At 32.0% G+C, this 22,863-nt stretch overlaps 1 protein-coding gene across 1 annotated transcript; it reads right to left on the reverse strand.

Moving 5' to 3' along the window:
* Positions 1 to 17,055: 17,055 nt before the first annotated feature.
* LOC130946564 (protein RETICULATA-RELATED 4, chloroplastic-like) lies at positions 17,056 to 22,652 on the reverse strand. The gene is made up of 8 exons (XM_057875342.1): positions 21,974 to 22,652; positions 20,892 to 20,960; positions 19,912 to 20,043; positions 19,728 to 19,781; positions 19,619 to 19,663; positions 18,763 to 18,902; positions 17,519 to 17,644; positions 17,056 to 17,423 (listed from the first exon to the last, which is right to left on the reverse strand). Exons 1-8 carry the CDS (start codon positions 22,529 to 22,531, stop codon positions 17,375 to 17,377), a joined length of 1,173 nt encoding a protein of 390 aa, XP_057731325.1. The 5' UTR covers positions 22,532 to 22,652; the 3' UTR covers positions 17,056 to 17,374.
* Positions 22,653 to 22,863: the final 211 nt, after the last annotated feature.

Below are 22,863 nucleotides of genomic sequence, written 5' to 3' on the forward strand. Positions count from 1 at the left end.
AAATTCTACATCTGGAAAGAAATTAAGTTTAATAAATGTACTTCATGTTCCAGATTTGAGAAAAAATTTAGTTTCTGTTAGTCTCTTGTGTAAGAAATGATTCAAAGTTGTAATGGAATCTGATAAAGTGATCTTGCTTAAGAATGATGTATTCATAGGAAAAGGATATTGTACTGAAGGCATGTTTAAACTTAGTATTAATAAAGTGAATGTTTCCTTGTATGTTGTTGATTCTAGTTATTTATGGCATAGTAGATTAGCACACTTAAATTACAAATCAATTGAATATATGCAAAAGAATAACTATATTGATCTTAGTAACAAGAATTTTAATAAAAAATGTGATATTTGCATACAATCCAAAATTACTAAAAAACCTTTTTCTAAAGTTGAAAGAAATACATATTTATTAGAATTGATTCATAGTAATATTTGTGAACTAAATGGTAATATTACTAGAGGAGAAAAAAGATATTTCATAACCTTTATTGATGATTGTTCTAGATTTATTTATATGTATTTGCTTAGAAATAAAGATGAAACTTTTGAAATGTTTAAGAAATATAAAATGGAAGTAGAAAATATGCATGATAAGAAAATAAAAGTTCTTCATAGTGATCAAGGTGGAGAATATTTTTCTAATGAATTTGATCACTTTTGTGAATTACATGGTATTGTGCATGAATCTTCCGCTCCATATACTCCGCAACAAAATGGTTTGGCGGAAAGGAAACACCGTACCTTAGTGGATATGGTAAATTCAATGTTACTAAATGCAAAATTGCCTTACAATTTGTGGGGTGAAGCATTATTGACATCATGTCATATCCATAATAGGATACCATCAAGACATAGAAAGGTTTCTCCTTATAAAATTTGGAAAGGAAGAAAACCTAATTTATATTATCTTAAAGTATGGGGTTGTTTAGCCTTTTATTGAGTTCCTTATCAAAATAGAACCAAATTGGGGCCAAGAGGCATAAAAGGCACTTTTATAGGATGCTCAAAATTCTAAAGCATATAATATTAGACATCAAATGGCTTCTCACCATAATAGTGCGGATAAATGTATTTACTCAAAATTTACTAAAGATTATGGAGTAATAATTTGTTTATATGTTGATGATATGTTAATCATCGGAACAAATTTAGAAGGAATTCGTATAACGAAGGAGTATCTAACTTCTAAATTCAAGATGAAGGATTTGAATGAAGTTGATACAATATTAGGCATAAAGGTGCATAAGAATGAAATTGGCTTTATTTTAAGTCAATCTCATTATATCAAAAAGGTATTGGAAAAGTTTGATCATCTCACAATTAAAGAATCCAATACGCCGTATGATCCTAATCTTAAATTAGAAGGAAACATGGGAAGACCTATACCACAATTAGAATATGCTAGTGCTATAGGAAGTTTAATGTATGCAATGCATTGTACTAGACTTGATATAGCATTTGCTGTGTGCAAATTATCAAGGTTTACAGGAAAGCCTAGCAATCAACATTGGAAAGCTATAACAAGAGTTCTTAGTTATCTCAAGAAAACCATAAACTTGGGATTACATTATAGTAATTATCCTGCAGTTTTAGAAGGTTATTCCGACGCAAGTTGGATTACAAATCTTAGTGACAACAAATCCACTTCAGGATGGATTTTCACCATAGGTGGTGGAGCAATAAGTTGGACCTCAAAGAAACAAACATGTATTACACATTCTACTGTGGAGGTTGAGTTTGTAGCTTTATCAGCCGCAGGTAAAGAAGCGGAATGGTTAAGAAATTTGTTATATGATATAAAGTTATGGCCACAGCAGACGACAGCCATTTCAATCTTCTGTGATAGTGAATCAACCATGTCTCGAGTATATAATAAGGTTTATAATGGAAAGTCTAGACATATAAGTTTGAGACATGAATTTGTGAGGCAACTAATAGATGATGGTGTAATTACCATCACTTATGCAAGATCTCAAGAAAATTTAGCAGACTCTTTGACTAAAGGTTTGTCAAGGGATAAAATCAAAGAAACTACTGCTAAAATGGGATTAAAACCTATTATTGCTAAATGATGGGAACCCAACCTTATTCTAGTAGACCACTAGTTTCAAGGTTTAATGGGTAATAACAAGTTATTTAGCAATTGGAGCACTAAGGTATAGGATTTAGTGCTATTTACAATAAATTAGGAGGTGAGTTTAAACTCTTAATGGAATGATAATATTATCTATCAAAAGATTCCACCTATATGAATATAAGAGTGGCGCCACTCTAATCGAGAATTTTAGAGATTTTATTCTCGTAAATATTCATGAAACCAGGATGAGCACAAGGCCATATAAGTGCTTAAAATTGTAAACTCTTGAACTTGGAGGGTATAAGTAATGTGTGTGATTTTTGGTACTAGCATACGGAGTATAGGTTTAATCGATTAAGACACCTATTACTTCATTAGAACTTTAAAATTTACACTAAAAAAATGTTTAATCTTAGTGACACATTCTTTATACATATACTTATATGACATTTAAATTTTGTAAATAGTGGGGGATTGAAGGGTATTTACAAATTTGATTAATTAATATTATTAATATTATTGATATTATTGTTAATATTATTATGAATATTAATAAACGGTCACTAACCGTTTAGTACCATTTGGTTGAAAGGACACAACCTTTTAAGGATTGTGTATGTTCAAAACATTGTGTCTATTGGCTAAAGGGACACAACTCTTTAAAAATTGTGTATGTTCAAAACATTGTATCTATTGGCAATAGACAAGACACAACCATTTGTATACGTAATTAATCATAATTGCTATGTGTAATATGTATAAATAAGTCCTTGTCCACTATTTCAGAAAAGAAGTACTAAGTGTACATGTTAATCAACTATTAAGAGATTTTCTTTGTTCAAGAGAGTTGAGAATTTCTTATTATTGCTAATTAAGAAATTATTAGGTTTCATTGTATCTTGAGAGAGTATTGTCATCAACCCTATAACAACTAATAAGTGTGGGGACAAATATCTCTCTAAAGAAAGCGATCTAATCGTGCCTTAAAACCACTACACAAATATAAAATTTTGCCATCTTCTCATACTAATATACCCAACAGTATATTGGCTAAATGTATGTTTAGCAGTATAGGACTCTTTTCCTTAATTATAACAAGTTTATATAGGGTTAAAGATATATGAATAGTTTTGTATTTAATATATATCATACTATGAATTACAGACATTTTGCTGAGTTGTTGTGTCCGCATGTTAGACATATTTCAGACACGATATTTATTGATACTCGTCCGACACATGTGTGTTATGTCCAATTGTGTTTTAATAAAAAATAAAAAATTATTTTTCAGACACGTTTATACACACTTAAATATCATCATGTTTCAATGTATCCAGCTTTATTCTTAATATGTATTTTTAAAATAAATTTAGAAATAATATATATTATTATTTGTTAAAACAAAATATAATTAGAATAGGACATTAAAAATAATTAAAAAATTAATTTATGTTTTAATATCAATAAAATATAAAAAATATCGTTACGATTTATTTAAAAAATATTTTATATTTTGTATATATGTGTGTCGTCATGTCTGATAAGATTTTAAAATTTGTATGTCGTCGTATCCTATGTCATATTAAATTTTATATCCATATTAGTATCTATACATCATAAATATCATATCAAATTAGTGAGTAGAACAAAATTTTATTATATGTATATATCATGTGTGTGTATGCTGGGGATATATAATAAGTTAAAATTATTTATTTAATTTAATATTTATAATTATATATTTATTATATTTAATATTATTTAATTATTCTAGTAGTAATTAAACTAAAAAATATAAAATAAGATAAACAGTAATTAAAGTATATAAATAAAGTTATTTTAAATTATTTTAATCAGATTTTTCATTATCTCTTAGTGTAATATGTAAAACAAAACATTTAATTTGACTCATTTGGACCATAAATGTTTTTTACATTATTAATTAATATATTATTAAACTAATTAAATAATTTCTTTCAAATAGTACATGTATAAAAGTGGCTATAAGCTAAGACAAATTAAATAACATTTAAATTTTAAGGACAAATAGAAAGAAACTTTGAACATGCAGTCAGTGGTGACTGTCTTTAATTTCAATTGGCCTACAAATTAAATAGGCCGATATCAATTCAACTTGATGGGGTCTTATCACTATAAATAGGCACGTTGAAGACACCAATAATATGATAATAGCAATTACAAAAGCCTCAATTATCTTTCCTTATATAGGAAGCCCTTTTTTGTTGAAAAAAAGAAATTAAAAAACTCAACATAATAAAGTAGACTAACAGTAGAACAAATAAAAAAATATTAATCTCAAAATTATCTTTAATATTGTCATCAATAATTAAAAAAAGATAAATATTGTTTTAGTCTCTAATATGTAGAGTTAGAATCGAAATTGTCGCTAACGTAATTTTTTATTTAGAATCATCATTAACGTTTTATTTTGATATTAAAATCATGTTTTTTAATAAAATATTTTTTTAAATGACAAAATTACCCTTTTTCTACCATTTCACTATTTTCTCCTTCTTCCATTAACACAATTCAGAACTACAAATCCTTCTTTCTCTATTAACAAAACTCAAAACTATGAATCTTTAAATACAATTAACAAAATTCAGATCTAATTTCAAGAATCAAAAATATAAAATCAGAAACAAGAATCTAATTTCAAGAATAAAAAATAAAAACAAAAGTTGGAGAAAATTACAATAGCTCTAATTGAATTGACTGACTCTCCAACCTGAAATCCCAACTATCATCTATATCCGCTTACCTTACATGCTATCAAAACAAAAGTCTTTCCACCTGTTACTCACTTTTCGGATGGAGGGGAAGAAGCTCTTTCACTAATGATTGTAAGCTAGGTGCCCTTAAATGACAGGAGGGGAAAAAACCCTAATAGAAGCATTCAATCAACTGAAAATTCCACTTTTTAGATTCTACATCTGCTACTACTGGAGTGGAGAATGAATCTACTACCAAAAATAAGAACAATGCAGAAGCAAGAACAAGAAATCCAAAAATAAAACAAAGCAACAATAATCCAGAAGCAACGTCAACGGAAGCTAGCGGCAGCAACACGGTGACCACTCACCACCACCATCGCGTCTTCTCCATCTTCGCGGGCACACCTCTCTCTCTTCGGCGGCAACGCGACGACCTCTACCACGGCAGCAGCTCCCTTCTCCTTGCGCAGCTTCATGGATGACCAACCATGGCGAGACGCGGCAGGACGAGATTGAACGGCGGCTGGGCGCGACGCATTCTTCACCTCGACGGCAACGCGTGTGAGGGCGCGATTCCTCCCCCCTTGGTCATTGGCTTGCATCCCTCTCTCCCTCTCTCCTGGGTGCGGCACGATGGCGATGGCGACGCGTGTCACGGCGGCGACTCCTCCCCTCTTGGTCACTGGCTCGCGTCCCTATCTCCCTCTCCCCTGGGTGTGTAACAGTCCAGACTACCCGCTAGTACGATATTGTCCGCTTTGGCGCACAAGACCTCACAGTTTTGCCTTTGACGATAGGGATGATAGCCGAAGCCCTCCACACTCACTTGTCAAAACGCGTCATGATAGAGAGAGATATCCACACCTTTATAAGGCATGCTTTGTTCCCCTCTCCGATCCAACCGATGTGGGACCTTACAATCCACCCCCCCTAAGGGAGCCCAGTACCCTCGCTGGCACATCGATCCGGGCTCCGACTCTGATACCATTTGTAACAGCCCAAAACCACCCGCTAGTACGATATTGTCCACTTTGGCACACAAGGCCTCACGGTTTTGCCTTTGACGATAGGCATGATAGCCGAAGCCCCCCCACTTACTCGTCAAAACGCGTCATGCTAGAGAGAGGTAGAGGGGAACGAAGCATGCCTTATAAGGGTGTGGATACCTCTCCCTAGCATAACGCGTTTTGACGAGTGAGTGTGGGGGGCTTCGGCTATCATCCCTATCGTCAAAGGTAAAACCATGAGGCCTTGTGTGCCAAAGCGGACAATATCGTGCTAGCGGGTGGTCTGAACTGTTACAGATGGTATCAGAGCCAGAGCCCAGATCGATGTGCCAGCGAGGACGCTGGGCTCCCTTATGGGGGGTGGATTGTAAGGTCCCACATCGGTTGGAGAGGGGAACGAAGCATGCCTTATAAGGGTGTGGATACCTTTTCCTATCATAACGCGTTTTGACGAGTGAGTGTGGGGGCTTCGGCTATCATCCTTATCGTCAAAGACAAAACCGTGAGGGCTTGTCTGCCAAAGCGGATAATATCGTGCTAGCGGATGGTCTGAGCTGTTACAGGGTGTGACACGATGGCGATGGCGATGGCGACGCGTGTCACGGCGGCGACTCCTCCCCCCTTGGTCACTGGCTCGCCATCCCCTCTTCTTCTTCTTCTTCCTCTCTCTCTCGTGTGTGATGGTGGAGACGAAGAGAAGATAGGATTTGGGGATTAGGGTTAGAGAGGTGAGAGAGTAGGATAAATGGAATAAGGGTAAAATCGTCTAAAAGGATGATTTTAATATGAAATAAAACGTTAACGATGATTCAAAATAAAAAATTATATTGGGGAGGGTTTCGATTCTGATCCTAAATATTAGGGACCAAAATAATACTTATTCCTTAAAAAAATCTTTATCACTCTACTCTTTATGGTTAAAAAAATTTGTTGATAATCTCTTATAGACATGTTTTTTTCATTCTAAAAAATCTTTTTATTCCTTGCCAATAAAATATTTCAAACAATAGCAAAAAAATACTATTTTTTCTGCTCTTCCTTTCTACTGTGTGCTTCTATCCAACTCTCAAAATTTTCTTTTATTGTGTCTGAAATAGACTATAATCTGTCAAAGACAAATAACTATGTACACTATACCTCTCAAGTAAAATAACATCTAAAAAATAAGTATTGAATATATTCAATCTCTTTCTTACACAATACATAAACCTTATTTTTCATAGTTTTTTATTTCTATTATACTCAATCTTTCTTTTGTATTCACTCTGTCAATCAAAATAAATCAAACAAACAATTCCACTATTAGTGGAACTAATTTTTTCTAAATAATTTTAATGAAATTATAGCTTATTATCCTTTCAAAAATTATTTCTACCTGTAACATCTACACAAATTAAACGAATTAATACTAAAAATACTTTGTCTATCAACCTTTCACAAAAACACCTGCATAATTGGATTGATTGATCTCAGTTACTTAACACACTGATGCAAAGCTTTATATAGCTGCTGCACCGGTTCTATATAACTAACACATCTAACAGTGCAACTTAAACACTGATTACTATTACACCTAACTTCAGGTGGCTACTGTCTGCCTATTTTAATTTTAATTCCTTACTCTCATTTTAAACTTCCTCTTTCGTCATATTAACATAGTATGGCCCTCCTTTGGTAATGCACATGTTCAGTGATACATGGGTTATCCTTTATTAATGGAAAAAAAAAATAGAATATGGTTGGAAAAAAATAGAATCTGGTTGGAAGTAATTATTATTCCCGCATTTAGGTGAGATTGTTCATTGGAGCCTACAACATTTAACCGGTGCTATGAAACCCTTCAGAATATCATAAATTGGGGCAAGATATTTAATCTTGAAATGAAATTATTTAATTTGTTTGAAAAGTTAAAACTGATAGAAAAAATAAAGGGATATAGGAATAATTATATCTTTAATATGTACTATTATACTAAAAGTCTTTTTTTTTTGTGTTTGTATGAATTAAACATTTGAGATCTTTCAAAATAAAAAGTTGGTAAAGTAAGAATATAATTATTTTTTTAATTTAAATAGTAGAATTTACAAAAAATGCTATTTGTATACTAAAATCAACTACTAAAATCAGCCATTAATATATTTGTGTATAAATACATGTGTGATTTAATTTATTTTTAATGTGTATTTATATTCTAGCATGTATTTTATACTGGTGACTAACTTTAGTGGCTGATTTTGGTATACACGTAAAATAACTCAATATAAAATTACAAATTTAATAGTGACTAATTTTTTATTAATTTTTTATTTTAAAATAATTTTTTGTAAAGATTTTTTTTGCTTTATATTATTTTTCTTTTGTGTAATGAAGATCAATTTCTAAATCTTTTCATCATAAAAATTCTGATATTATACATGTTCTAAAAAATTAAATTAATAAAAAATATATAAATAATTATATATTTAACAAATTTGATGATATATATTACTCTGATTCATTAATGTCTGCGACTAACCTCCCCCCCCCCCCCCCCTTTTTTTTCATTTTTTAGAATTGAGGACTTAATTCAACTTAAAAAATTGTGACCACGATGTCCGTTCATATCTTCTTTTTTTTCTTTTTTTAATAATCGTTAAATGCTTGATTTTTTTCTCTTAAAAATTAAGGAAGCCAAAGAAGGGAGTCGTCTAATACAATCTGGACAACCAAACTCATCAAAATAATCTACAAACCAAGCTTAACTACCATATCTCAAAAACAACGAACTTAAACAACAAACAACAAGAAAACCAATTATATATTTGAATAATGTATATTTAGTGTGTTAAGTTTGCAATATTGCAGTTTTGGATATCGTCCAATTCAAATAAGAATTTCAATATAGATTATATTATCTCAAAATTGTGAACCTCTTAAGAGGAGAAAAAACCCCTCAAACTTACATTTAGAGAAATTATATATATATATTGACTAAATGTATGTTTAGCAATATAAGACTTTTTTAATTTCCTTAATTATAACAAGTTTATTTAGGGTTAAACATTATTGAATAGTTTTGTATCCAATATATATCATATTAAGTTGGTGAGTAGAGCAATATGTTGGAGACAATAATTTAAAGTTATTTATTTAATTTAATATTTATAATTATATATTTATTATATTTAATATTTTTAATTATTTTAGTAGTAATTAAAAATATAAAATAAAATAAGAAATAATTAAAAAATACAAATAAGATAATTTTAAGCTATTTTAAATTAATTTTTTATTATCTTTCAGTGTAATAACATTCAATTTGATTGATTTATATTTTATAGTATAATTTTTTTTACATTATTAATTAATATATTATTAAACTAATTAAATAATTTCTTTCAAATAGTACAGGTATAAAAGTGGCTAATAAGCTAAGGCAAATTAAATAACATTTAATTTTCGGGGACAAGTAGAAAGAAACTTTTCAACATGCAGCCAGTGCCGACTGTCTTTAATTTAAATTGGCCTACAAATTAAATATATCAAATTATCAATGCAACTTGATGGGGTCTTATACGTTGACCAAACCAATATGATAATAGCAATTACAACACTACATGAAATTAATAGAATAATAACCGATGCGATTAAACAATTGATTTTGATAATGGCTAAAACTTTAATCGTTAAATTAAAAGTAGCGATCAATTTCGATAGTTAATTATTAATGACCAATTTTAATAATTGATTTTTAACTAAGGTTATCAAATTTATATAGAACAATATCGATCGTTAAATCAATCGCAAAATAGCAACTAACTTTTCGATCACTAAATTGATCTTTAAAAACATTGATCACTAAATAGCTATTAACTTTTTAGTTACTAAATCGATTGCAATTTTTTAGTTATTAAATCGATCATTTAATACTTTATTTCAAAATTTCTAAATCAGTGACTAAAGCAATTACTATTATTTCTTCCACAATTATAAATTTTGATCAAATTTTGCATATATTACTATTAAAACTTAATTTTCAAATATAATTTTAATTCAACAAAATATATAAATAATCAAAGACACATCTACTTTTCACACAAATACCAAATAATATTCATAATATCAAGATAGGTAATAAAGAGTAATGTTTACATAATTAATCACTACAACTACTATCGAACCAAGAAAGCAAAATTAAAGAATTCTACAGACCACAATGACCACACTTTCTTTTTTGGCTATCCACTTCCAACCCCTTTCCACTCTCACATTCTTCAAGTTCACATCTTTCTTCTACTCCTTCTTCTTCCTTCTCTCTTTTTTCAGCTTCTTCTCTAACCTTTCTTGGATACCCTTCATCATCATTTAGCTTTTTTGCAACAAGCTAAGCAATAATAATAGTGGTGTTGTTTTTAGCACAAGTGCAAGTGCTGCAGAGAAGTCCATCTAGATATCATAAACAAGTACTTGTAAATCAAAGCTAAGGTCAAACTATGAAGCTTACAAAACATATAGTTAATAAAGGCGTTACTTTTATATGAAGCGTTTGCCATCAACTTATCCGACAAGAGCAATACATAGATATAGAACTTAGATATCATCATATTACTATTCTTTAGTGGCATGTGTAATATGAAGCAATATATAGATAACTAGAAATTATCTTAAAGTTCACTAAATTTTTTAGATGTTATATGATTAGTTCATTACTCATAAGATAAATGAATACATCACATACCTAGGCATGCCAATATGCAAATATCCATTGGGTTCTGGTGGAAAGCGGGTCAAAACTTTTTTCAACTGTTGCTTGGCACTTACTAAGTTCCCTAAGAAGTGGAAACATGCATAAAATTTAATGAGCAAGTAATACACTGGAAATGGCTCCCATGTAACTTGAAATTGTAATCAGTGTGAAGAATTTGCTTCATAATACTAACACAATAGAACAGGTCACAATTATGATCAAAATAATGAAGTTGGGTTAATAGTTAAATTAATCCCTAAAAGATAAGGTATTCATCAAATTTGTCCCTGAAAGATTTTTTCAATTAAATTAGTCCTTCAAAGATTACAAATTAATCATATTTGTCCTTCAATTATTTCGCTCACAATTTTCGTCAACGATTGATGATGTGAAATATTAACTGATAGTATATATGACACATAACATGCTCAATTAGACGTTGACTAAATATGTTTACGAAAATCTATCAATTTAGTCACTAGGTCATATTAGGAATAGAATTTTTGTAATTGAAAAAAATGACTAAATTAATAAATTTTCATAAACATATTTGTCAATATCCAATTAGACATATCAGGTATTATATATGTTATTAATTAACGTTTTATAACATCAATCTTTGAAAAAAATTGTTAATGGAGTGATTGGAGGACAAATATGATTAATTCGCAATTTTTAAAAAACCAATTTGATTGAAGAAATTTTTTAGGGATGAATTTGAAAAATGTCTTATTTTTCAGAGGTTAATTTAACTATTAACCCTAATGAAATTAGATACTTTGAAATTACCAAAAAAGACTTGAAACAAACATCATAAATAAGAGTGAGATAAAGCTCACCTCTACTTTAACAGGCTTCTCTTTGTTCGTTTTAGTAGGCTTGATGATGAATCCATATGAGGAAATATGGCATTCCAAATAGATTCATGCTACTCTTTACTATTACATGCATATATAAAGCCAAACAAAGCTAGAAAAATGCTGAGAACCTCTCGGTCTTTAACAACATGAAGTAAAATACTTGAAGCTATATGAAAAATTCACATCCTTTAATGGCAGAGTCAAATGAACCTTGTTCTAGAAGATCTGTCTTAAAGAGCTGCAACCTCTCCTTAATTTGCACCATTTAGTTTGAGCAAGTGCTCAATCTTCTTTGGATCACCTACCTCCAAAACTAAAAATAAAATCATTATATTATATTCATTCGAGAAATAATGTTACATAAATAATAATTAGGGATAAGTACGATTTTGGTCTCTAACGTAGAGGCCGAAAATTTATTTCGTCTCCGACCTTTTTTTCGCTACAAAATGATCCCAAAAATTTCAGTTTGTTTTAAAATCGTCCTTTTTACCAATTTTATTTTTTATTACCAAATTACCCTTCATTAAAAAAAATTTAAAATAAAATAAATATAAAATAAAAAGAAAGAAATAAAGGGGGATACTGAGAAGCGAGGTGGGTGGGGAGAGAAAGAAAGAAAAGGGGGGGGGGGGGGGAGAGGGAGGGGGGAGGGGGGCGAGAAAGGGGGGAGGGTGGAGGGTGGAGAGAAGAGGGATGCCATGCCGCCGCTCGCCACTTCTTCTTCTTCCCGCCGCCGCACCGCCCGCCGCTTCTTCTTCTTCTTCTCTATCTCAGACTCCTCGAACCAGAGCTCACCGCCGGCGAGCCTCTCCTTCTTCACCATCCCGCAGCAACATGGAGCCTCCCCTGCTTCACCACCGCCAGCGAGCCTCCCTCAATCCCTGTCACAGAAGAAATCAGAGCTCACCGCCGCCCGTTACCCTTCCTCCAGCCCCTTCCTGTCATGTCCAGACCACCGGCGCTCCACCACTGCCTTCCTTGGCCCCTCTTTTCTGTTTTCTATTTTCATAATCCATTTTCTATTTTCATAATCCAGTTATCATTTTGTTTCAATTTCTGTTTTTGGTTAGTGTTAGATGCTTGATTTGATTCTGGATTAGTTTAGCTGGATTTTAATTTTCTGTTAGTTGATTTTAGGGTATTGAATTGCTGAAAATTGCTGCTGAATTGTTGTTATTGTTGAGCTTCTGTTATTGAATTGCTGAAAATTGCTTCTGCTGTTCTTTCACTTCTGTTTGATGTTCTATTTTTGGTTGATGGTTCTTTTGATTTTCAATTTTATTGATGGTTCTGATGATGATGATAATGACCATGATGATAATGGTGGTGGTGGTGGTAGGTTCTTCTGATTTTCAATTTTGTTATTGTTGTTGTTGTTATTCATTGTTGGCTGTTTTTTTTTTTTTTTTTTGCATTTGTGCATCTGCTTCTGCTTCTGTTAATGTTGAGGAAGAAGAGAGGTGTTGAGGAAGAAGATGGGAGGGGAGGGTATTTTCGTCCAAAGAACGATTTTAAAATAAATTGAAACCTTGCGGACCATTTTGTAGCGAAAAAAAGGGCGGAAACGAAATAAATTTTCAACCTCTACGTTGGAGACCAAAATCATACTTATCACTAATAATTAGTTTATTAAAGAAAAAAAAGAAAAAAAATGAATTGACTTGATGAGTCCAGGGACGGATTCAAAAATATTATTATGGGAGCTAATAACATATATAATATTAAAATATTATACAAAAAATTATATAATGTAAGATGTATTAGAAAAATATACTGATAAAGAATATATTTTAAAGTGCAAAAAATATGTGTGTACTTTTTACTAACGAAGTGGTTGATTCTTCGTATAATAAAACTCATTGATAATAGAATTTGTGTCAAATTTTCCAACAATTTTTATTTCAATATAATTAAAAGATAATTAGAAAGAAATTCATCTTTCATTTTGTTTCTGAGTCATTTTTCACAATATTCATAGCTGAGAAAGATCTTTCAGTTGTAGCAGTTGAAACAGAGAGAATTAATACAAAATGAATAAAGAAAGACGGTTACAAGAAAAATAAAAGAATTCACTTTATGGAATTTAAAAATTTTTATTTAATTAAAAAATATTAGTAATAATATTTTTTTTCAAATTTTTTTAATATTATTACTTACTTTTTAGATATTAGAAATAATTAATATTTAGGTTGGACTGGACTTTTATTTATAGTAGACTAAATATTAAATAAATTTTTTAAAAATTAAATCATACTTAATAACTTAATACTATTTTGTTAAAAAAAAAATTGGGGGCTGAGGCTTCTACTCGCCCCCTGTATGTGCATCCCTACTTGAGTCACGAACTGCTAGACAAAGACACCAGTCACACCCAACATTATTAGATGAACAACAACTTTTTAGCCTAATTTTTATATTGATCGTCAAATCAGTCACAAATGATAAATTTAGTGACTAATTTTAGTGACCAACTATTTTTGTCACCTTATATTTTTGTTAGTCACTGAATCGGTCGCTAATTTTATGATTAGCGACCAAGAGACCAAGCTTTTAGCGATCGATTTAGTGACCAATAATTTTTTAGTCTAATTTTTATGTTGGTGGCTAAATCGGTCACTAATGATAAATAAGTGATCGATTTTAGTGACCAACTACTTTTATTGCCTTATATTTTTGTTAGTCACTGAATCGGTCATTAGTTTTATCATTAGCAACCGATTAGAGACCAACACTTTAGTGACCAATTTAGTGACCAACAAATTTTCAGAGTAGATTTTATGTTGATATCTAAATCGGTAACTAATGATAAAATTAGCGGCCGAATTGATTTTTTATGACAAAAAAATGTTGGTCGCTAATTTCTAATTTAGTGACCAACTAGAATGGTTTTGGTGGTAGTCGCTAAATCAGTTGCTAAATTATAAATTAGCAACTAACTTTTTTTTGGTAAAAAAAAATTAATCAATAGCTAAATCGATTGCTATTAGCAACAGATTTTGTTGGTTGCTAAAATCAATCGTTATTCTAATATTTTTTGTAGTGCAACAACCTCAATTATCTTTCCTTAATTAGGGTATGTTGAAGGTAGATACTACCTAATTGTCCTAAATCTATAACTACAATTTTATCTCCTTATTTTTATATAAATCGTGGTCGATATACATGTTATAGAAAAAAAAATATAAAACCTATTGAAGTACCATGATTTATGCTTTTTATTTTGCATGCATGAATCGTTGCTTCTGGCTAAGTTTTGATGATGTCAGAAAAAGCTATCATTTTCACGTGGGAAGACCACGATTTATGTTTAATCCAAAAACCATGGATGAGTGAGACAAAACAATAGGCGAATAAAGCATAAATCGTGGGTTTTAGATCACCCATGATTTAGCGTGATAGATATCTAAAACACACAAGATTCCAACGATTTATGCAAAGAGGTGGCCTATATATAAAACCAGGAGGCACATTTTAGTGAGCCGTTTCAAGGATAAAAAACTTAAACCATAGCAACGATTTACAGTTTTAGAAAAGCTAGTGATCTTGGTGGGTCTCCACACAACACTACAACAGAATGCAGCAATGGATTATCTAGATCAACTATATACTGACCAAATGGGATTGCTCATATCGCAAGAACATAAACAAAGAAATTAGTCTTTTTAAAATTTTTTTGTTCCATTGACTATAATAAATGTAATGATAGTGTGAATTGCTAATGGGAATTACTATATAGAACATTGTACAATTATAATAGATTGTAACACATTTATAACTGTAGAACTGACATAGTTAGCGCACGTTAGATTAAAAAAAATAATTAAATAGGTCACATTACCGAAAGCTGAATTTTTATTGTTAAAACTCTAAAAACATGCATTTGGTTGGATTTTGGTTTTGTAGATGAGTCGTTGTGTTGTTACCGTGAGGAGGTAGCAGAAGATGCCATTGCACGAGTGCATCATCCCTTACATTCAGGCTGCTGGGTTATACCAATTTTCTAGGCTTCACGAGTACGGGTTCAAGCTTGATGGACCCTTATTAGTGCATTTATAGAGCGATTACGTTCTGAAGCCCACACCTTCCATATGCCTTTTGGGAGTACACAATCACATTATAAAATGTTGCCTACTAATTTAGACTTCCAGCGAGTGGGTGTCTGTTAGATTTTGAGTTGCACATGTCTGCAGGGAGACAAGCATGGATATAGTTTCAAAAATTATTTGGTGAACTTTCTCCTGCACACCATCTATTAAACTTGGTTCCAGCAGAGAATTTGGGTTCTCCTAGCAGATGCCAGTAAGGATATTGTGAGGATTTATACTCGAGCATATGTTATGATGCTCTTATCGACTTAATTGTTTGGAGATAAGTCTAGTGCTAGAGTACACATTTGCTACTTACCCTATGTTGTAAAGTTGGATGAGTTGAAAAAATATAGTTAGAATTCTGCCACGTTGGTATAGTTGTACCGCTGCATGTGTCGCATTGCAAACCAAAACCTGGTGCAGTTAGCTAGTCCGTTGACCATTCTCTAGTCACGGATATTTTGGCATTTTTCCATATTTAGATCCCGCAGATATGATTCATTTGTTTGTCCGTTGGCCCTTAGATTATAGTCTTGGTAGTTGGTACATATTTGTTGTTTAATGCAATAGCTAACCTTTAGCTATTTCGTTCGTAACAGTAAGATGATTGCATTGTAGGTAGAAGGGAATTAGTCCTTCGTATCATGAGAAAGAGTCTAGGTTGGTTTATACTAGGTTGAGGCTAGATTTATTCTGATCTATTGAGGTAATATCTTCTATATTGTTTAGTTAATTATATTGTAGCGTTAAATATTCTAAAATCGTAAAATGCCACCTTTATGTCTTAACAGTTTTTGTGGAGTTTCGAATTGAAAGTTATGAGAATTTAAAGATGATGATAAATAGTGACAGTTGAGAATTTTTGGTTCTTCACTCTTCTCTTTTCCTCAGCTGCTCTCCCTCACTAGATGGGGTTATGGGTGCTGAAAGCGAAGTGTTGAGAGTGTTATAAGTGTGGACTTAGGCCTAGTGAGTCCAGGTTCAATCGTTTTAGCTTGTTGGTCTAACTTTAGATCAAAACTTTTAAAATTAGTATTTTAATTCGTATTTTAGATATTTTTATTTTCTCCAATTATAAATTTTAAAATTTTAACCTTCTTTACTCATAATTAATTTATTAATTGTAATTTAACCGAATTTTACAAAGAATCTCATAATCTATTTTTTTTTTAAAAAAAAAAGAAAACAAAACAAACCTTTCCGGTAGATCCCGACACATTCTGCTAGATATAAGTTCAAACACTCAAAAAACTTTTAAATTCTTTTTTTTTTTTAGATTTGACCAAGAATCAAACGCAATTCAATTCCTTTTTCGTTTGCTTTCACCGAATTCAGTTAGTTGAAAACCATTTTCAGCAATACTCATGTACTGGCCAAATTATACAAGGTGGATAAGATACGGCCTTGCTAAGAAATACATGGAAACAAATGGAATTTGTAAATGAATTATCAAATATACAGGTAATCAAGATGTACAGTTCTTGGAAAACAGAAAAGGAAAAAAAAAAAACCAACAGAAAAACTTACGACAAAATAGGAACATATTTAATCACCAATCGTTTGGAATTAGGAAGCATTAATTAAAGTCGACTATGCTACATGTACACTAAAATCAACCACCAAAATCAGCTATCAGTTTAAAATACATATTAAAATATAAATACATATTAAAAATAAATTAAATCATACATACATTTGTATACAAATACATTGGTGACTAATTTTAGTAGCTGATTTTGGTGTACAAATAATATTTTTAAATTACAATTTACCTTCAAACTTTTATGCCATGGCACTTTAGTTTCTCGTTTACCAAGAGAAAGACCAAAGTGAATATTACTTTCATACTTTGCAATATCTTGTAATGCATAATAACGCCTAGTCTTTTATCTTCTGGACTCCAGCCCATCGAGCAAAATCCACCCACCTACTTACACGTGTGTAAAAAGGCAATGAGAAGGGAAGAGAATGCATAATAACAATAACAATAGTAAATCAATTGAGGTAAATGAATAATCTTACAGAAGAGAACCCCAGTAAGTGTTGGCAGTTCTAACAGCAAAGTAAGCTGCACTTAGCATAAGCTTGTTTTGCCTTAGCAGCGGTTCTAGAATCCGTTGCTCAATAATTCCTGCAAGTATTTGGTACCTGATCACAAACACGAACACAAATCCTTAATATGATGTTAAAACAATATATGCATACATTAATAACGTTCTTTAAATCTCAATATATAAGGAATAGATCACTATGCATAAGTTCTTTAAATCATCTTTTGTAATGTAGTCTGACATATATCTATCATAAAGGTAAAAAATGCACAAGCATCCTAAGTTAACAGAGTTTGGGGAAGGGCCGCTCCCTAAGGATGTAATATACGGAGTCTAATCCGATAGTTACATCATTGATTATTTCCATGACTTAAACCCAAGATCTTGAGGTCAGATGGAGACATCTCAACCGTTGCTCTAGGACTTTCCCTCATCAAAGGTAATGGCAGGAAATCTTTTACCCAGTAATTGATTAGATCATAGTCACATTGACATAAGAGGAGAATGAATTCTCTCAATTGTTAAAAAAAATTGAGTGAGTAAAATGTGATCTCTAACCCTTCATTGTTCTCTCTCATGTTTTTTCTTGGTCCCACCCATAAAATTAATGGGAAAATATCACACTTTACTCCCTTAATTGTTAAAAAAAATTGAGAAGATCCACTCCCCATAATCGCTCTTTTAAAATGTTGCGTAGTTAACATAGTTACTTGTTTTTATTTTTTGAGTGGTTAGTTGTTTCTAGACAGCTAATATTTCTACAGTAACTCAGTTATATTGATATAACTGAAGATACTACTATAAAAAGGATTCTCTATAACAAGTGAGAAATCCCAATGTCAGCACTCAGCATTAGAAATAGGTTTATTTTATCATACAGTCTGTTTAACTTCTTGTTCCAGTGTTTTATTGATAAATCCCTTGCTTGCCCCATAATTAAGGTATATCTACTATATATAGAGATTCACCAAGGTATATGAGGTTAGAGGGAAAGGGTTGTCCTTATAATTACAGGTTTAACCTGAATCACTCACAAAGTCACAAGACTAAATAATCCTCGTTCAACAAGAGAGAGCAGGAATTATGTCATTTCCTGGAACTGCCTTGATTATGATATCCAAATCCATCAAAGACATATTGAAAGCAAAAACGAAAATTAACAGAAAAACAGGGCTAAAGAACATTTATAATACATGGTTTCGCTAGAATGCATACCTGATGTTGCTAACCACCACCATGTAAACTCCGTATGCGACACTGGTTGATATTACAGGTAAGTTCTCAATCTCAGAAGCCAATTTTTTTTTAACAACCTTCTGTGCATTGATCAATGCATTTGTAATGCTTATACCGACCTGAAAAGGCACATCCACCAGTTATATCACCAGGGTATAGCTACTATTATTCCATTTCATTAAGTAACTAACTTCTGGTAATTGGCATGTTCAATAGAAGATAAAACACATTTCTATAGGATATCTGTTTGGCTCGGTCCCTCTTACAAATAACATGGACCAAGGAAGAGGCAACCTCAAAGGCAATGTGTTCAGAATAAATTGTGATATCTCATGTACGTTCTCCATTAAATATGCTACATATCTGAAATATTTCCTATATATTCTTTTCGGTTCTTGTTTTTCCATGTTGCCTAGGTGGTCTATATACTATATCATGTGATTCAAGCACTCCATAAATTCTTTTTTAATGAATGGAAGTGAAGTAGGAAGCAAGTCAATTTGGAAATAAAATGGCTTTGCCTGATTAGCAAGCAAGACAATGAAAATGGTGCAGGAAATACAAAATCAAGGTCACGGGTTCAAGCCGTTGAATCAGCCACTCATGCAAATTATTAGGTTACACTGCCTATATTACACCCTTTGGGTGCATCCCTTCCCTGAATCTTGCGTTAACGCTGAATGCTTATGCACCTACAGACCTTTTATTATCTTTTTTCTTAGTTTGGTATTTTGAAGAGTGATCTAATTGAATTAGAGCAATTTCTGCTGATGTACCCAAAAAACAGAACAAGCTAAAATGGAACTTTTGTGAAGAATGTAAGGTGCTAATTTACCAGTGATGCACCAGTCCCGACAACAAATAGTTTTGCCCCATTCCGCTGCATAAGAGATGGAAATGATCATCACTTTCAAAAAAATATATTTAAACGATCCAACACATACCACTATAGCGCCTATTCGCTGTATAAGTGTATATGATGTTCCAGCCAAAGCCACCTGTTGAGAAACTGAAATATAATCAACATTTAATTGTACTACAACTACTACAGTTATTATGGTTGTATCACAGCTAAAACAAAAACATTCGAAAAAAAAATACAATGAAAAGCATTTTCAGGATGCTTACCTGAAAAGCATTCTCAGGACAGCCATAGAAGAATTTAGCAATAGGTCCAGCACTAACTGCTGGAGGGCATTTGAGAGGAACTGCAGGAGCAGGAAACCATACAAGCACGAAACCTGTTACAATGCCTGTTACCTAAGATTAATTTAAAAAGTGAATTAGACAATGTTGAATTCTCACTAAGCTGAGCTAACTAATTCTTCAGACTGCAAGAAATTTAGCATTAATTCATCAAAATTTTATATGACCAGTACAAAAGGGAACATGTGAATGCAAGCAACTTCTAGCAATGAAGGGGATAAAAAATATACATTGATTTTGAATGTAGCAGGCTTCCATATATATTCTCAAGGAAACTGGAACTTCAAACAAGTTATTCTCTTCATTAATAATATTGTTCCATATATGTTTAAGCATGTATACATTTAAGTTCAATACTGATTTCATTTTAGAGGCAAGAAGGAGAAGAAGCGATCAGATGGCATGTTGAACTGTTGTTGAGGTATATGACTCATTTCAATGGCTAAACTACCAGGCATTAAGTACTTGAACTAAGATATCATATTATACAACTCATAATTTACCAAACTTCTATATCTAACCCTGTTCTTTGTCTTAGACTTCACCAGTTAGCCCAAATTCACCTGGATAGTGTAAAATCAACTTTGACTATGTAGCACAGCATCATTTGCAGCACCAGAACAGATGTTAATGTATTGTAAAATATAAACTAAGTTTGTGCGAATTACATAGTCTTTGTCCTTCTGAATTATTGTCAAAAGTCAGATTAAAGATGGAATATATATATATATATATATATATATATATATATATATATATATATATATATATATAGACCATAGCATTTCAAACCCAAAGTTAGGTGAGTGGCTGTAAATTTCTAAAATTCCTTTGTTAGGTAATAACCATGAGTGAAAAGATAAAGCTAAAGAAAGAAGACTATATATTTTTCACAAGCATACCACATTGGCAACAACAAAATCCAGCTCCTTAGTAAATTTTTCTTTACGCCGCTCCAGTTCTGCAGCAGCCTGAAAACGCACAGAAGAAATTAAAAAAAAAAATTCATGTTAAATAATTTTCAAACAACTCTTAACTAAATGAAGGAGGAGGACTAATTCCAAGCAAAGTACTAGAGGGACAGTATAAATTTTTAATTCTATCACATATTGACACTTCACTAATACACTCTTATATTCCTAAAATTATTTATCCCTCAGTTCCGTTGCTGTTGAAGAAAATTACAGGGAACCACCATTCTCTATCCCACAAAAGTGACCATTTCTCTAAAAAAAATACGAAGACCAATAATACTTGACAAAATGTCCCGAAAATGATTTTACTTACACTTTAATTTTGAGATGAACAATATTAAGTGTTTTAAAATTTGTGAATTTTTGTAGTTAATTTCATGTGAAGTTGATAGTTGAGAGTCCTTAGATAATAATCTAGTCAAATCTGCCAAATCATTTAACGATTCTCAACTATCAACTTCACATAAAATTAACTGCACCTGAATTTTCACCTTTTAAAATTTTTGGCTAATACTTACTTAGTTCTAAACACTAAAGAACTAACTTTTAAATTTAAAATGCTAAATTTAAATTCTAATAGCATAAAAATAATATATTAGATTAAAATATTAACTAATATTAATCAAATATTGATTCCCTAATATTTTTCTTTCAATTATTTCGTCAAAAATTAAATTGTTAGCATTACACTCTTTTGGTGGATAGATTGGCATTTTACAAAGAAAATTATAAAAAAATATATTCTATGCATATTAAAAAGTAATTATTAAATTAATTATTATATAATTGTATATTTATATATGCATATATTTTAAATTAAAAATTGAATTTTATAATAAAATAATCAAATTTAAAATAAAAAATTATTCAAAATATCAAATATATATTTCTATAATTTATAATTGGTGGGTCATTTTGTTTTTGAGATTGTTTGGTGTGAAGAGGCTTCGGTTCATAACGTTATCTTATTTTAGCAATCATAAATAAGAATGCAAAAGATAAAAAAAAACCTTTGTAAAGATGACAACAACACACTCCATGATAAGCTTGGCTAAGAACAAATCATCCGCTAGCAACCTCTCCTTAAATCCTCCGAACTTCAGCAACCACCGCATCCCGGCCGACTTCTCCAACTCGAAGTACCTCTGCAGTATCAATCCCGGCACCCGCCCCGCCGCCACAGCTGCTGCCAAATCCGCCGGCAGACTCTCCAGCGACCTTCCGGCCTCCGCCAGCACTAGCATGGCCTCTTCCCTGTTCATGTCCCGTTCTTCCTCATCTTCACCACTACCGCCGCTGCCGCCCCCTCCCCCGCCGTTCCCGGGGGCTCCGCCGCCATTTCCAGTTGAGAAAACGACAGTAGCTGGAGAATGGAGAAAATTGGTGTGCGTGAGGATGGGTTCACATGAGCGATTGAGCTTGGAATTGAAGAGGATGAAGGTCCCATGGTAGGTTACGATGGCGAAGCTCTGTAGAGAAGAGTGGCCGCAATGGTAGAAGTTGGCTTGGGTGTGAGGGCGAAGAGAGAAAGTGCGCGCGGAGATATGGGAGAAGGAAGCCATGGCCATTTTAGCGAGAGGAGTTGATGGCAGTTAAAAATGGAGGGATTATGGAGGGAGAGCCACAATTTTGATAAGCTACTTGTTCATTTTGTCTATTGTCGTGCGACCCATTCGGGAACTTTTTATATTGAAGTGATAGAGGTCTTTTTTTAAAATATGGATTGGTGGAGTGTTATATTCAAATGGGAAATTGAAATTGGATCGTCCGATTTATTAAAGGTACAGAAATTGGACCGTCCGATTTTTAGAAGTACAGAAATTTGACCGTTCGATTTGTGAGAGATACACAATTTGGACCGTTCGATTTGTGTTAAAAAAATTAAAAAATTTGACGTACA

Source organism: Arachis stenosperma, chromosome 8, assembly GCF_014773155.1.
Source record: "Arachis stenosperma cultivar V10309 chromosome 8, arast.V10309.gnm1.PFL2, whole genome shotgun sequence".
Taxonomy (NCBI): Eukaryota; Viridiplantae; Streptophyta; class Magnoliopsida; order Fabales; family Fabaceae; genus Arachis; species Arachis stenosperma.